At 50.5% G+C, this 13,283-nt stretch overlaps 5 protein-coding genes across 5 annotated transcripts; 4 read left to right on the top strand and 1 right to left on the bottom strand.

Annotated features, from left to right (window-relative positions):
- Positions 1–172: 172 nt before the first annotated feature.
- Positions 173–1,294, top strand: Asppvi_007718 (alpha/beta hydrolase; the record flags this gene model as incomplete). Its single annotated transcript, XM_043303602.1, has 2 exons — positions 173–1,060; positions 1,124–1,294. The coding sequence occupies 2 exons, from the start codon at positions 173–175 to the stop codon at positions 1,292–1,294; spliced, it is 1,059 nt and encodes a 352-aa protein (XP_043159537.1).
- Positions 1,295–2,562: 1,268 nt separating this feature from the next.
- Asppvi_007717 (HNH endonuclease signature motif containing protein) lies at positions 2,563–3,741 on the top strand (the record flags this gene model as incomplete). Its single annotated transcript, XM_043303601.1, has 1 exon — positions 2,563–3,741. One exon carries the CDS (start codon positions 2,563–2,565, stop codon positions 3,739–3,741), a length of 1,179 nt encoding a protein of 392 aa, XP_043159536.1.
- A 2,860-nt stretch (positions 3,742–6,601) lies between these two features.
- Positions 6,602–7,875, top strand: Asppvi_007716 (uncharacterized protein; the record flags this gene model as incomplete). Its single annotated transcript, XM_043303600.1, has 4 exons — positions 6,602–6,754; positions 6,808–6,969; positions 7,031–7,317; positions 7,404–7,875. 4 exons carry the CDS (start codon positions 6,602–6,604, stop codon positions 7,873–7,875), a joined length of 1,074 nt encoding a protein of 357 aa, XP_043159535.1.
- Positions 7,876–9,793: 1,918 nt separating this feature from the next.
- Asppvi_007715 (KRR1 small subunit processome component) lies at positions 9,794–10,994 on the top strand (the record flags this gene model as incomplete). The annotated part of the gene is made up of 3 exons (XM_043303599.1): positions 9,794–9,853; positions 9,919–10,191; positions 10,248–10,994. The coding sequence occupies 3 exons, from the start codon at positions 9,794–9,796 to the stop codon at positions 10,992–10,994; spliced, it is 1,080 nt and encodes a 359-aa protein (XP_043159534.1).
- A 291-nt stretch (positions 10,995–11,285) lies between these two features.
- On the bottom strand, positions 11,286–13,162 carry Asppvi_007714 (MFS transporter; the record flags this gene model as incomplete). The annotated part of the gene is made up of 6 exons (XM_043303598.1): positions 11,286–11,633; positions 11,703–11,864; positions 11,917–12,041; positions 12,104–12,856; positions 12,911–12,945; positions 12,990–13,162. 6 exons carry the CDS (start codon positions 13,160–13,162, stop codon positions 11,286–11,288), a joined length of 1,596 nt encoding a protein of 531 aa, XP_043159533.1.
- Positions 13,163–13,283: the final 121 nt, after the last annotated feature.

Raw genomic sequence — 13,283 nt, 5'->3', positions numbered from 1 at the left:
TAGTCAATATGGACATGCAATGTGCCGGCAATTAGTGATTTCTGCTAGTTTATATAAAGCAACTTGTTCCCAGCTCTTCCTCATCTTTCTTGACTACTTGTCGCACTCACCACACCCTGTGCTCTTGGTCAGAATCATCATCAGAAACGCATCAATCACGAAGAAGGTCAAGATGGCTCGATTCGACCCCTTCACCCTCATCGACGTCCCTTACCGGTTCATCAATGACCACCCCCTCCAGGCCACTTTACTTATCCCCAAGACCCTCTTTTCACCCCTGGCTCCCGAAGAACCCAGAAACCGTCCCGTGATAGTCCGCTTTCACGGTGGCGGCTTCATTGTCGGCCACCGCACTTATGAACCCTGGTTCGCACAATGGCTCCTCGACCTTGCKCAGGCCCACGAGGCCATCATTATCACGCCAGACTACCGGCTCCTTCCTGAGTCCAACGGAGCCGATATCCTGAGCGACATCGCGCATTTCTGGCAGTGGATGCAGACTAGCCTGTTGGATCTCGCTTCGCAGAGTGACTGGCCTTTCTCTTTGGATCTGACACGCACACTCTGTTGCGGAGAGAGCGCCGGAGGCTATCTGGCTGTTTACTCCGCATTGCACCTGCCATCGATGATTTCTGTGACCACAAACACCGCCATCGCCGAGGAGAAACAGGAGAACGTGAGCGTGATCGTGGATATTCGAGCGGTGATATCCATTTCCGCACCGCTGGACACCAATGCCCCTGAGCTGAGGGTCCCACGTCCGCGAACGTTTATCGGCACTCGGCCGCCGCCGCCACGAGAGGCAGAGGCGCGGATCAGGACGTATATCAAGAATATCCCGCCCGGTGCGATTCGGACGGGATCCGAGCCCACGGCGGAGATGTGGGAGCTGGTACTCTGTGTGTCGCAGCAGTCGTATCTGCCGCGCTTATTCGGTGTTAAAGGAAATGGACAGAAGGCTGCATTGAGTGGGATTATGGAGAGTTTAGAGAAGTGGAAGGAGGAGCGAAGGGAGGGTTTGCCAGCTCTGTGGGTTGTTCATGGCAGTGGGGATACGATGGTAAGTATAACATTAACCCTGCTGTTATGGAGCAGTCCGTATCCATTATCTGACCTGGCACAGATTCCCCCGGTGTGTTCGACGGGATTTGTAAAGCGCTTGCGGGAGGTGTTACCAAGTATTCCTGTTAAGTTAGACTTGCTGCCAGGAGAGCATTTGTTCGATGTCGATATGACGATGGAGGAGGAGTGGGTGACAATGGGAAGAGGCTTTCTGGAGCACTACTGGCCCTGACTGTGGCCTATGGAAGAGCAGCAATCAGTCAGCACTAAGAAAGAAACAAACGTACTGTTTGAGTCAGTCACCCCAGAATAGTAAAGACAATACTCACCATCCGCATCAATGTCAGTGGAGCATTCCCTCAGAATATCTTAATCATCCGTAGATCAGGAAAAGAAATTGTAACCATCATGCCTGCCCTCAACAGAGCCGCCACATACAGATTACCTGGGCGGAGTAGCTTTGCGACCCAGGAAGCGGCCAGTGGTAGGCCCGCATGCAATACCTCAGAGACAAATGAAGGAGTTTACGAATAAGCAAACAAAGTAGGAACTGCCTTTGTGAATTGACGGCTCCCAAAGCGGTCATATTTGACGCTGGCAGCAGTGTTCTCCATCCACCAGGATTTTGCCATACGCGGGGCTTTTATAGTCCCTGCACATCGAATGATGGCGAGTGTGAAGGATACTTTTATCAGACCTGAGCCCTGACTCCCTCTTGTCCCTTTTTTGGCGGTTCAAACCGGAAATCATTGCAAAACTGCGGGTCGCCCAATATCACACAGTAGGCTGGGGAACATAAGGTAGACGTCTCCGCAGGGCTGCAAGAAGAAATCGTTCTCTGCAGGGGTAGAAGAACTGCTAAAGACTACATAGGCGCACAGACAACAATGAAAGGCTTTCAGTAGACATTGCGTATATAATGTTCTCGGACCAATGTGTAAGCATTAGCGTTGCAGGATCCATGTTTGGAGCATACCGTCAGACGTAGGAAACACCCTAGACGATTGAATAGTCACTTCGTCATTGCCGGAAACACCTTCGCTTTTCATCTAATGTTTATGAAAACCAACGTGCCCGAGGGGGTTTCATATAACTTATAATCTGGCAAATGCAGCAAGGATTCTGACACCATGCAGGGAGTCAATACATGCAACGTTAGTGCGTCACCCACGTTGCCTGTTTGGGATATCAGGACTTTTGACTGAGCTAGCCTTGTGTTATCCCAATCAGAGCATATTCACATGTGGAGTTTTGGAGATATAGAGAGAAAAGACATCACGGAAGTGTCAGTATGCACGGTAGCGGTAGTGTGCTGGTAACCATTGTATCATACAAATTATTGTGAATGTCTTCGACACCATACCAGAACACTTCACTCAGCAAAGAAACAACTACAACCACATAATGCTCTCCAGCCCATCGTGACTGCATCAACAGCGTCCTCCTGCTCAATTAGATCCTTGTATTAAGACGTCCCGAACTGCCGATCGACCCTACAACATGGCCGATGAGTTGTCGATCACGTCCAGTCCGATCTCAGATTTGCAGATATCAGAGACCGATAGCGTCATCTTCATAGAGATGCCCAATAAGGTTCAGGCCATCATAAAAGACTACGTGCCATTAGATGGCAATGACAACACCAAGGAGATCCTTCGCGAAACTTTCAAATACCTCCCGCCAGATGGGAGGGTACACCTGGTTGAAGACATCATTGACACTGCGGAAAAGGATACATTACGTCAACTTTCTGGCAGCATAATTTCAGGGATCCTAAAGCCCATGAAGGTTGCGGGGGCCATGATGGCCAACATCACGCCTTCTCTGCGCCATAGCTTGGACGAGTCAATCGAAGAGCCCGCGACCATGACAGACGAGCCCATGAAGCGTCAGCTGAGAACGCTCGGAGTGACAGCGATGCTTAGAGAGGGGAACAAGTGCATCATATCAGGTTTCTATGATCTTAAATTGATCGAACAATATCCTGGCGAAGATTGCAAAGACTTACAGGCAGCACATATTGTGCCTTTTTATCTTGCCAAGTGGGAAAGCGACCATGACAAACGCCAGAAAATGGCTGTTTGGGAAAATATCTTCCGCTATTTTCCTAGCGTCAGCACCCTGTTAAACGTCTATTACCGGGACATTAGCCTTCAAAATGTGATGATGCTCTCTGTCTCTCTTCACAGATCATTTGGAAACTTCCATCTGGCACTCGAACAGACCGGCATACCAGATCAGTATCATATCACGGCCTTCCGTAGGTTTGCACCAGTCTATCGAGGATTTCTGCCGCAAAGTCGAATTGTCACGATGAGAGCCCACGATGGGCGCATCCCGTTGCCTTCGCCTATTTTGCTTCAAGTCCACTGTGCCATTGCGCACATACTCCATACCACCGGCGAGGGCGAGAAGATCGAAAAATTCCTGGATGACTCTGATGCTATTGGTGGCCTTGCTGCCAGCGGCAGTACTGATGTCGCCGAGCTCTTTTCCGTTACGAAGCTTGCCATGGTGCCCACGATCCGACAGGTGAACAAGCGCTTGAAGCTGGAAAGCACGAAGACTAGTGACACGGTGAAGAGCCCCACAGCTCTCACTCAAAGCGCAAATACCGAAGAGTCAAACGGGAAGTGCACATCAGAGGCTTCCGTTGGTACCCTATCCCAAACGCCTTGAAGGCCACTGGCCCGCAACCACATACCAAAGCCCTGGAGACCAGATTATGGAGAGTTTAGAGAAGTGGAAGGAGGAGCGAAGGGAGGGTTTGCCGGCTCTGTGGATTGTTCATGGCAGCGGGGATACGATGGTAAGTATAACGTTAATCCTGCCGTCGTGGAGCAGTCCGTATCCATCATCTGATCTGGCACAGATTTGTGTTATCGAGCGTTCCCATTAAGTTAGCCTTGCCGCCAGGAGAGCATTTGTTCGATGTCGATATGACGATGGAGAGGAGTGGGTGACAATGGGAAGAGGCTTTCTGGAGCACTACTGGCCCTGGTGCTGTGGCATCGCAAGCGCAGGAATCAGTCAGCACTAAGCCAGAGAAACAAACGTACTTTTTGCCCATTGTAAAGTCAATTGTGTAGATAAGTCAGCGGGAATTAGAGGCTGATCCTTCATTGTTCTTCTCTGCCTTGTAGGTAAGGAAATCATTGGATCAGGCTGAGGGCTGCGCCCTGCGCTGTCCGGTGTCCAGGCTCTCCAGGCGCTGACATTAGGAAGGAAGCTCGCTCGACCGGCAGAGCACCTACTCATCTAAGCCTCAAAATCAGAGGAAATTGCCTTTGTGATGGTGATCACTACTGCCAGCGTCAAATATGACACCTTAGGGGCCGTCAATTAGTTGGAAGGCCCACTGGCATTTTTGCCATGGGTCGGGACTTTATAGCTTTCAGGACACGAGGCGGGTGATTTAGTTCATTTAGTTCTTCATACTCCTGGTCAGTGCAGCTATGTAACGCCGGGCTATCGGCTGCACTAGACACGCCAGCGGCCCCAGTTGCCGTTTCTTCTCGAGCAGTGAACCATGGTTCTGGAATTGCTATCATTGTTCTGACAGGCTTCGAAGCTCTCATTTAATATTTCGAAATGAGAGCGAGACCCGACAGCCTGGATCCTTTCAATCTGAGGCCATGAAGCCCGTAGATCGCCCGTAACGACAACCCACGGCAAGTGTTTGCGTGGAATTTATACCACCCCTCCGCGCTAGGAGGGCCTCGAACCCGGAGGAGTCTGTGATCCAGCCACATATTCGGTTTCAAAAGGCTTTTCCCACCAGGCAAGCCCATTTGCTCGTCATATGCTTCTGACTGCCCCAAAGACCAGTAAACGTCATTGCCCCGCTCTTAGAAATAGCAGCAGACCGAGCATGCCCGTTATCCGCGATTTTGTTCGTCATCCAATCACATTGGCTGAAGTCGTCAGGATTGTTAGCACACCAACAAGAAGCGGTGAAGAAGCGAGGTGATAGCGGCACCGGGCCAGGAAAAAAGAATGGATATGAGTAACAGTTGAGTCGTAAGAAGAATAGTTCTGCACTCCATACTTTGTGGCTCATATTCTCAGGGATGAACACTTATGGGAATAAGACCCTATAAGCAATGTGTACTGTGTAGTTACTTTGATGCCCTTTCCTCCTATTTTCGTACATGAGGAGCCCCTAAGCCAGTCAGGCCGTCTCCCCACCCAGCTCGTCCGTCGACGCCGTCATTATTTACCTCCGTTGAGGTCTTTTCGCATTCTTGAAGTCAAACGAGCAAATCTTTCGATCCACAACCAGTGAGACGCAGGCATGAGTGAGAAATTTATCATGTGATCGCTGCGACACTGACTGCTGAGATTAKGCAAGGTTCCATGATGATTGAGGATTACCTTGCATGCGTGTTGACTTTTCATGCAACGACCCGTTAGTCCAGAGGACGCTCCGCGTCCCTGCATTGTGTGTGGCTGATTTCTATGGAAGTCAGCTCAATACCGTAGCCCTTCGTGCCTCTGTAGTGATGAACCAATTTCTCGATCGTTTCTTGTGCGGCTGTAGCCTCTGTACACCATTTAAGTGCATGTAGGCTGTCGTGTAATCGACATTTTGGTGGGTATTGGGGTCCATTGCGTAACTGTATACAATGCATGAAGGTGCATCCGTTAGCTGGTCTGAGTCGCCGCGTTGAATTCTCGAGCGAGAACAACTCTTGAGACAGAAGAAACTAAGCGATAGGAGCACCAATGTATCGCTCATAGGAAACGGATCAGTCTGACGTTCTTCATCAAGTTCTAGGAACAGAGGTTGCAGGAGGCTCCGAATGTCCGTAACACAAACCCAACTTGTCAGGCAACCATTTGAAGCTCGATAATCGATTTAGTTCAATACCCAGCAGCCCAAGCCACAGCGAGGACCCTAGAGATCTTCCTCTGTTTGATCTCGTCGGCATCAGCGGCCCCTCTGGGAGACACCGCCGACCCCTCCTTTCCTGCAAATTTGCTGGGAGGTCAGACTTAGTCCGAATACGGTAATCAGACTCGCTCTTGTCGACAATCAATACTATCGTCCCTTGAGGTCACAATGAAGTAGTGCGGCTTAGAGATGAATACAGCAATGATGCTTGTCCATTTGTAGCAGTTTTGGTTCACTGAAGTTTTGCCAACAGCGTTGTTTTGTCCCTCCGCGCAACAGAGGAGCTAGGATTGGGGCAGAGCGGGTTTTCCACCATCCGCACATTTAGTAAGAGCCTCGAGTCCCGCAAAGTACGCTCCTAAGACGTCCCATGAGGAGAACATAAGCTCTTTTTGTCGTCTGAATCGATCAGAAAGAGCTCTGCGATAGTATCTTGTACCACGTCAATCGCTTCCAGCTACAGGTCCCTTCCCAGATATCATTTCGTGTTCGCTTCCTCCTACATACCCGCTCGACATCGGCTTCTCTCCGCCCCTCGTCGAGCATTTCGAACCAGACATACTGAGACAGCAGGCTGTTGAACGAAATCGAAGAATCAAAGACGGCATGACGTACTCCCTCCGAAAGATCACCTTGCCCACATGAATGCGAAGACGCGCTGACACTTCCATAACAAGGAGCTCTGATTCAGAGACGGAGGAATTGGACGAAGTATACCTCCACACCGTAACGATCCATGGACGAGAATTCCACAAGTTCTCCATCGACAACCAGATAGCGTTTGAGCCTGTTGACGATGTATGGCCGCGGTCTTCAAGAGTTGGCATGCATTGACCGTTGTTCATTATCAGGAAGAAGCAGAACGTCTCGACCTTCAGCATCGAGTGTTTTCTAAGGTCTTCGACGGCCGACTGATTTTTCCACCGATCCCTCGACTTCGCAGAGTACTCGACTGTGGTTATGGCGCTGGATCTTGGGCAGTCGATATGGCTACCCAATATCCAGATTGCAGGGTGAATATTGTCGACTCAAAGCGTTCCACACACAGAGACTGACAAGTTCGGCGTGAGCAAGGTAATTGGTCTTGACATATCTCCGCACAAGAATCCGGATGACGTGCCCGAGAATCTATGGTTACAGGTGGGCAGAGACTTCCAACGATCCAGAGATGGACGCATAGCTGCAGGACTTAGGCTGGACAGGGCTCCTGAAAGCGTCAGGCTGACATCTCATCACCAGGTCGACGACCTCAATCGCCGATTCACCTTTCCCTCCAATCATTTCGACCTTGTTCATTCAAGGCTTCTTGCAACTGGCATCAACAGAGCCAGATGGCCGTCCTACCTCGCAGACATCAAAAGGTGCGCTCTCTGCTAAGCCAGGGTCGTTGGTCATCTGACAAACTACAAAAGAAATGGCCGAGGGCTGACTTGGTCAAATTCCTCAGAGTCTTGAAGCCAGGCGGATGGGTACAATTGACCGAAATATACTTCAACGTCCAATCGGACAACGGCTCGATTACCGAGGAACATGCTCTGAGACGATGGAGCACAGAGTTCCTGAGGTCATACGAAGGAACAAAGGATGTGCGTGTAGGAACACGGTTGAACAATCTTCTTCGGGACAGAGGTTTCAAAGAGATTGACGCGAGAATGATTCCTCTTCCTCTTTCGGCGTGGTCCATTGGTGAGTCCTCACTTCCCGTTTCGTTTGCGGGTTGCTCAACCAGTGTGCTAGACCGTAAAATGCAAGAAATTGGCATGCTTAACCGAGAGAACGTCAATAGCCTGCTTCCATCATTGGCACTGTACCCATTGACTCAAATTTCCGGCATGCCTCAGCAAGATTTCCAGGAACTCATTACTCAAGCACGAGAAGAAGCGGAAACGGCGAGCCTGAAGGCGTACTTTCCCTTGTAAGTGACCGCGGATCGGCCATTATGTCTCCCTTCTGATGGTTCAGGTACGTCTGCATTGGAAGAAAGCCAGAATAGCTGCACTGAAATTGAGGAGGAAAGCAGGTCGATGGATCGCTCTGTTTTGTGTTTCAAGAGCTGATGGGGCGCTCACGGTTCGGTTCACCTCGAGGCTCAGTCATTCCTGGAATGCGTAAAGTGAATCATGTTTGCCGTCGTCCGATTAGAGATCTTGGTTTGTACTAGCTCTGAGAACTGAATGAGACAGACGTCGGTTAGTCAAGTGTCTTTCTCCCGACTTGTTTCCGAACTCTGTTACTGCGAGACAGAATATCAACCTCACTGGTTAGCATCTGGTTTTGTTCGACAACATTGAATTCGAAGCATTATGAGCTGAGATTAACACCGACAATCAAGCAGTGACTCTAACTCTGCTGTTCTGCAGCATGATCACCTTCCAGGAGAATACCGAGACCGGTCTTGACACGCGCCGATAGCTCGTCATCAATGTTCATTTTAGCCAATACGTCAGTAAACCCATCCTTCGAGAGGACTTTCTGTGAATCTTCACAAAAGCAGCTTGAACGACCTTCACGACGACGACATGCCGCTGATTAGACGCTAGGGTACTGTCCTCGAAGACCAAGCATCTACCATTGCGAGCTTGGTCTATTATTAGAAAGACATATGAGATATTGAAGATTGAGCAACCTCTCCAAGCAGATGAAATTGGATAAACAACCCTTGGCAGAGCAACGATGGATACCCAAAGGGAGAAGCGAATTAAGAAGAAAGAGGAAGAAGACTGAATGAAGGGGCTCGAGAGATGGACCGTCGCGGGTCCGGAACCAGAACCAAACTGACGGGACGCTGACTATTTAACCTTACCCAGAACCAGACCGCGAGCGAGAAGGGAGATTTGCATTCCAGACGACCAGATAACAACCTAACGTCTCTGTCTGTCTTCTCTCTATAACATGCGATTGAACAGCTGGATGCGTCTGGACTTTTAGAATCTGTCTAACTATCAAGTTTGGGATAGCGTCATGCCAACCCCACGGCTGCTATCTACCCTCTGAGGAGATCCTCATCAGTTGTGTCCGCATCGGCAGTTTGGCGGTTCAGAGTTTTAATGCCCACTTAGGGCCAGAGAACACTTCAAGCTCGGAAACATGACGGATTGAATGTGCACTGTCCAGGTACTCAATGCTCCGCGGCTGTTCTGACATCTTTCGGCTCCGAGTCTCCCTGCCCTTTTCACCAACAAGTAACCTCATTGACCGTCAATAACGGAGCGGGATAATCTGGTTGTTACTGAGCCTAGTCGGAATAATATATCAGGAGGGCATAGTCAATGACCCTGAGTAATGGATACGAAATTGTACTGAGAATGGCGAGATGGGATATTACCGAAATGGCAAGTGTCCAATTTTTGTCAGGACAACATGACGACGAGATCTACAGAGGAAGGAGAATCAAGGCCACAGTATTAGAGAGGCTTGATGGATCAATCTGCTAGTCTTATGACAATGTGACGAGTATATTGAGCAAATTGAAATTGCACTCCTCTTCGCGACACTCCATATAGGCATGCTCAATACCTATTCGCACATTCCAACATCCTCCGTTCACGCTCAATAAGGAGATATAATAATAGCAATTATGACAAGTAAAAGAACCGCACACTGGAGCTGGCTCAACTCTGACCATGTCAAGAGCACACGTTGGTGATTGCGCGTTTGGGCGCTTACGGCGCAAATCAGATTTGTTGGTGCCTTTTGATGCCTGAATTTCAAGGCTGCAATAGTGTCCCAATGGGGTAAGTGTCCGCGGGGAGAAAAAAAGTTGTATCCAGCTTGAATACCGATCATTATCTTTTGACAGCACGCATCTGCTGTTGAGCAACGCAACACGGACTCAAGATGCCTTCCACATACAAAAGGGATAAGCCGTGGGATACGGACGATATCGATAAGTGGAAGGTACGTATTCCCAGGATTTATCTTGCAACATTCTACTCGATGCTGACTTGCGATCACTTAACTAGATTGAAGAATTCAAGCCCGATGACAATATCGGCGGTAGTTTTGCGGAAGAATCGTCCTTTGCAACCCTGTTCCCCAAGTATCGCGAACAATATCTGAAGGAAGCTTGGCCGGTGGTGACGAGAGCGTTGGAGAAGCATGGAATCGCCTGTACGCTTGACTTGGTTGAGGGTAGCATGACTGTGAAGACTACTCGTAAAACCTTCGACCCTGCAGCCATTCTGAAGGCTCGTGATCTGATCAAGCTGTTGTCGAGAAGCGTACCCGTTCAACAGGTGAGTTCTTGCAGTAACATGGGACCCCCGCCTTATAACTGACGATCATGGTCCAGGCCCTGAAAATCCTCGAAGACGGCGTCGCATGCGACATCATCAAGATCCGCAACCAAGTCCGCAACAAGGAGCGCTTCGTGAAACGCCGACAGCGGCTCCTCGGTCCCTCCGGCTCCACGCTGAAAGCGCTGGAGCTGCTCACCAGCACCTACATCCTGGTCCAGGGTAATACGGTCGCGGCGATGGGTCCTTACAAGGGGCTGAAGGAGGTCCGCCGGGTGGTCAACGACTGCATGGCCAACATCCACCCGATCTACCACATCAAGGAGCTCATGATCAAGCGCGAGCTGGCCAAGGATCCCACGCTCGCCAACGAATCCTGGGACCGGTTCCTGCCCAACTTCAAGAAGCGTACGCTGTCGAAGCGCCGCGTTCCCTACAAGGTCACCGACAAATCGAAGAAGGTGTACACACCGTTCCCGCCGGCGCCGGAAAAGAGCAAGGTGGATCTGCAGATCGAGTCCGGCGAGTACTTCCTGTCCAAGGAGGCCAAGGAGCGCGCCCAGAAGGAGGAGGTTATGGAGCGGCAGCGCCAGAAGCGCGAGGAGAAGATGCAGGAGCGGGCCAAGTCGTTTATTCCGCCCGAGGAGCTGGAGGCCGAGGAGAAGAAGAAGGAGAAGAAAGAGAAGAAGAAGCGGAAGCGCGAGGCCGAGGCCGAGCCCGACGTCGACGGCTCCGAGAAGAAGGAAAAGAAGAAGAAAAAGAAGAGCAAGTCCAAGGGCGCTTCTTCGGACGGCGAGGCATAGAGGCAATCGTATCACATCTGCCTTGGTGGCTAGGGATTTTGCTTCTGCGACGTTCACATTCAGCTTCCGCTGTCTTTTTTCGTCTGTTTGCTCTTCGAATACCAGGCGCTTAGGCATAGCATGGGTTGGAGTTATTCTTAATTTGTTTCTATACTGCGTTTACACTTACCAAGGAGGGAAAAGTCACGTCGAAGTACAATCTATGTATGTATACCAACTGATATGGGAATTCCACAGTGAGAATTGCTATCTAGTTCGTCTTCGTTGAAGTTACTGGCGCCATAATCTACGTCACATGTTGACTGAACTCTCTGAACTAAGCATCCTACTCTTGTTCTCCCTCAGGAAAACCTCCTGCTCCCTCCGACTCTTCTCCAGATCAACCCCAAGCACCAAAATCACAAAACTCACCACACTCAAAGCAAACAGGAAATAAAACGGTGTCGACACATTCCCCGAAGGCGAGGCATCGATGATCGCACTGGAGACCAGCGGCCCAATGAACGAGGATGTCTTGCCGATAATGCTGAACAAGCTGAAGAACAGAAACTCGTGGCCGCGGGGCGTGACCTCCGAGATCATGATCTGGGAGTAGCTGTACCAGGGGCAGACGAAAAGGCCGTAGAAGGCTTGGTAGAGCTGTTGTGTGATTGTTAGTAGACGCGCCATGAACTCTATCTAGGAGGCTGCGTTGGGCTGAAGGCTTACCCAAATCTCCCAAGCATGGTGGAAACCGAACCGCTGCGTCCAGATGCCGATCATCCCCCATCCGTCAAGCAGGATGATTCCCACTGCGATGGCATTGAACATGGTCTTCGTACCGAGCTTGTAGCGCCGCTGGATGTACCAAAAGGCGTAAATGCCAAGTGCCTGGAGAGGTGAAGGCGTTAGCGAGGGCGGCTCATGGGGACAGAAGACCTACCTGTGCTGCTATGCCTACGATCAGGAGATAGGTCAGTTGCAGTGTGTTGTATGCGACGATGCTATTCTGCAATGTCCCAATCACCGTGACTGTTGTGTTGAGGGAGTCGCCGAGGAGGAAATATCCTTCAGGCGAGTGCTGGTCAGCTTACCATGAGGGAAATCTCCACGGAAGTACACGATCTTACCTATCAGATATAGCAGACTCTGCTTGAGTTTCCACACCTCCCTTCCCGCATGGTATAGCTGCGTCAATCCCGCAACGATGATGTTCCGTCCAGGGTCCTGCCCCGGCCGTCGTTTCTCGAGAACAAACCACGGCAGCGAGACGAGCAGCCACACCCCGGAGGCAAACGCAATCAGCACACTCAATCCCCAGTTATTATTCGACTGGCTCTCATCAACCCTCAGCCCAAACATGATCCCCACGATGACAGCGAGGATCACAATCTCCGCCACAGACTGCACATAGAACGCTACATTGGCCAGCCGGCTCCGCGCCATCGTGTCCGCATTGTCGTACTCCTCCCGCGAGATGCTACCCGCTACATACGCATCTGCGCGATCCTTCATCTCGGCCGTATTCCGCGCCAGACCAGGAAACGCAGCCGTCCAGAACGTCAGCGTCGTCTGATACGCGATTAGTCCTACAATGTACAATCCCACGCCGACGTGCCATTGCTCCTGCGTATGGACGCCCAACCAGCCAAAGCCGATGGCGTAGGCGATAACCGACAAGACGATCAGGATGTTAGGCCGCCAGGTCCCGAAGTCGGCGAAGCTGCCTATTACTAAGAAGACGACGATCTGGATGGCGAAGGAGATGCCGTTGCTCAGGAGGACGATACTGTTGATCGAGCGCTGGCGGCCTGCAAAGGGGAGGGTTCCCTGGTCGCCTGCGGCTTGGTAGAGGAGGTTCTGGAAGGCTGTGGGAGCGAAATCTACACCTTCATTAGTATCTTGTCCGATTGATAATCAGGATGATAGTAACGTACTGAATAGAGAGAGCCCGTTATTTCCAATGTAGTAGCTATGCAATGTTAGCGATTAATTAGTATGTTGGTTCGCACGCACGCATAGTAGGCCCAGATCTCCCATTTTGTCGTGCGATATCTCTCGTCAAATACATCAGGTGCTACAAGCTCTTCGGACTCTTTATCATCAACCGTGTGAGATGCCACTTGCTGCTTGAGTTTTGCATCGCAAGTTGCAGATGCTTCCACATCGCCCAACGCTAAAGAGGACATACTCGTGTCAATATGCTCACAAAACAGGGGTATCCAGGGAAGAGTCTGCAGGCTGCAGAATGTCAAAATATGTAACCCCGCGCATTCTGCAGAATCCAGCAGATAGGGAAAAGCGAAAAAC

The sequence above is a fragment of the Aspergillus pseudoviridinutans genome (genome assembly GCF_018340605.1).
Source record: "Aspergillus pseudoviridinutans IFM 55266 DNA, scaffold_5, whole genome shotgun sequence".
Lineage (NCBI taxonomy): Eukaryota > Fungi > Ascomycota > Eurotiomycetes > Eurotiales > Aspergillaceae > Aspergillus > Aspergillus pseudoviridinutans.
The sequence above is the reverse complement of the archived record's forward strand: the minus strand, read 5'-3'. Positions and strand labels throughout refer to the sequence as shown.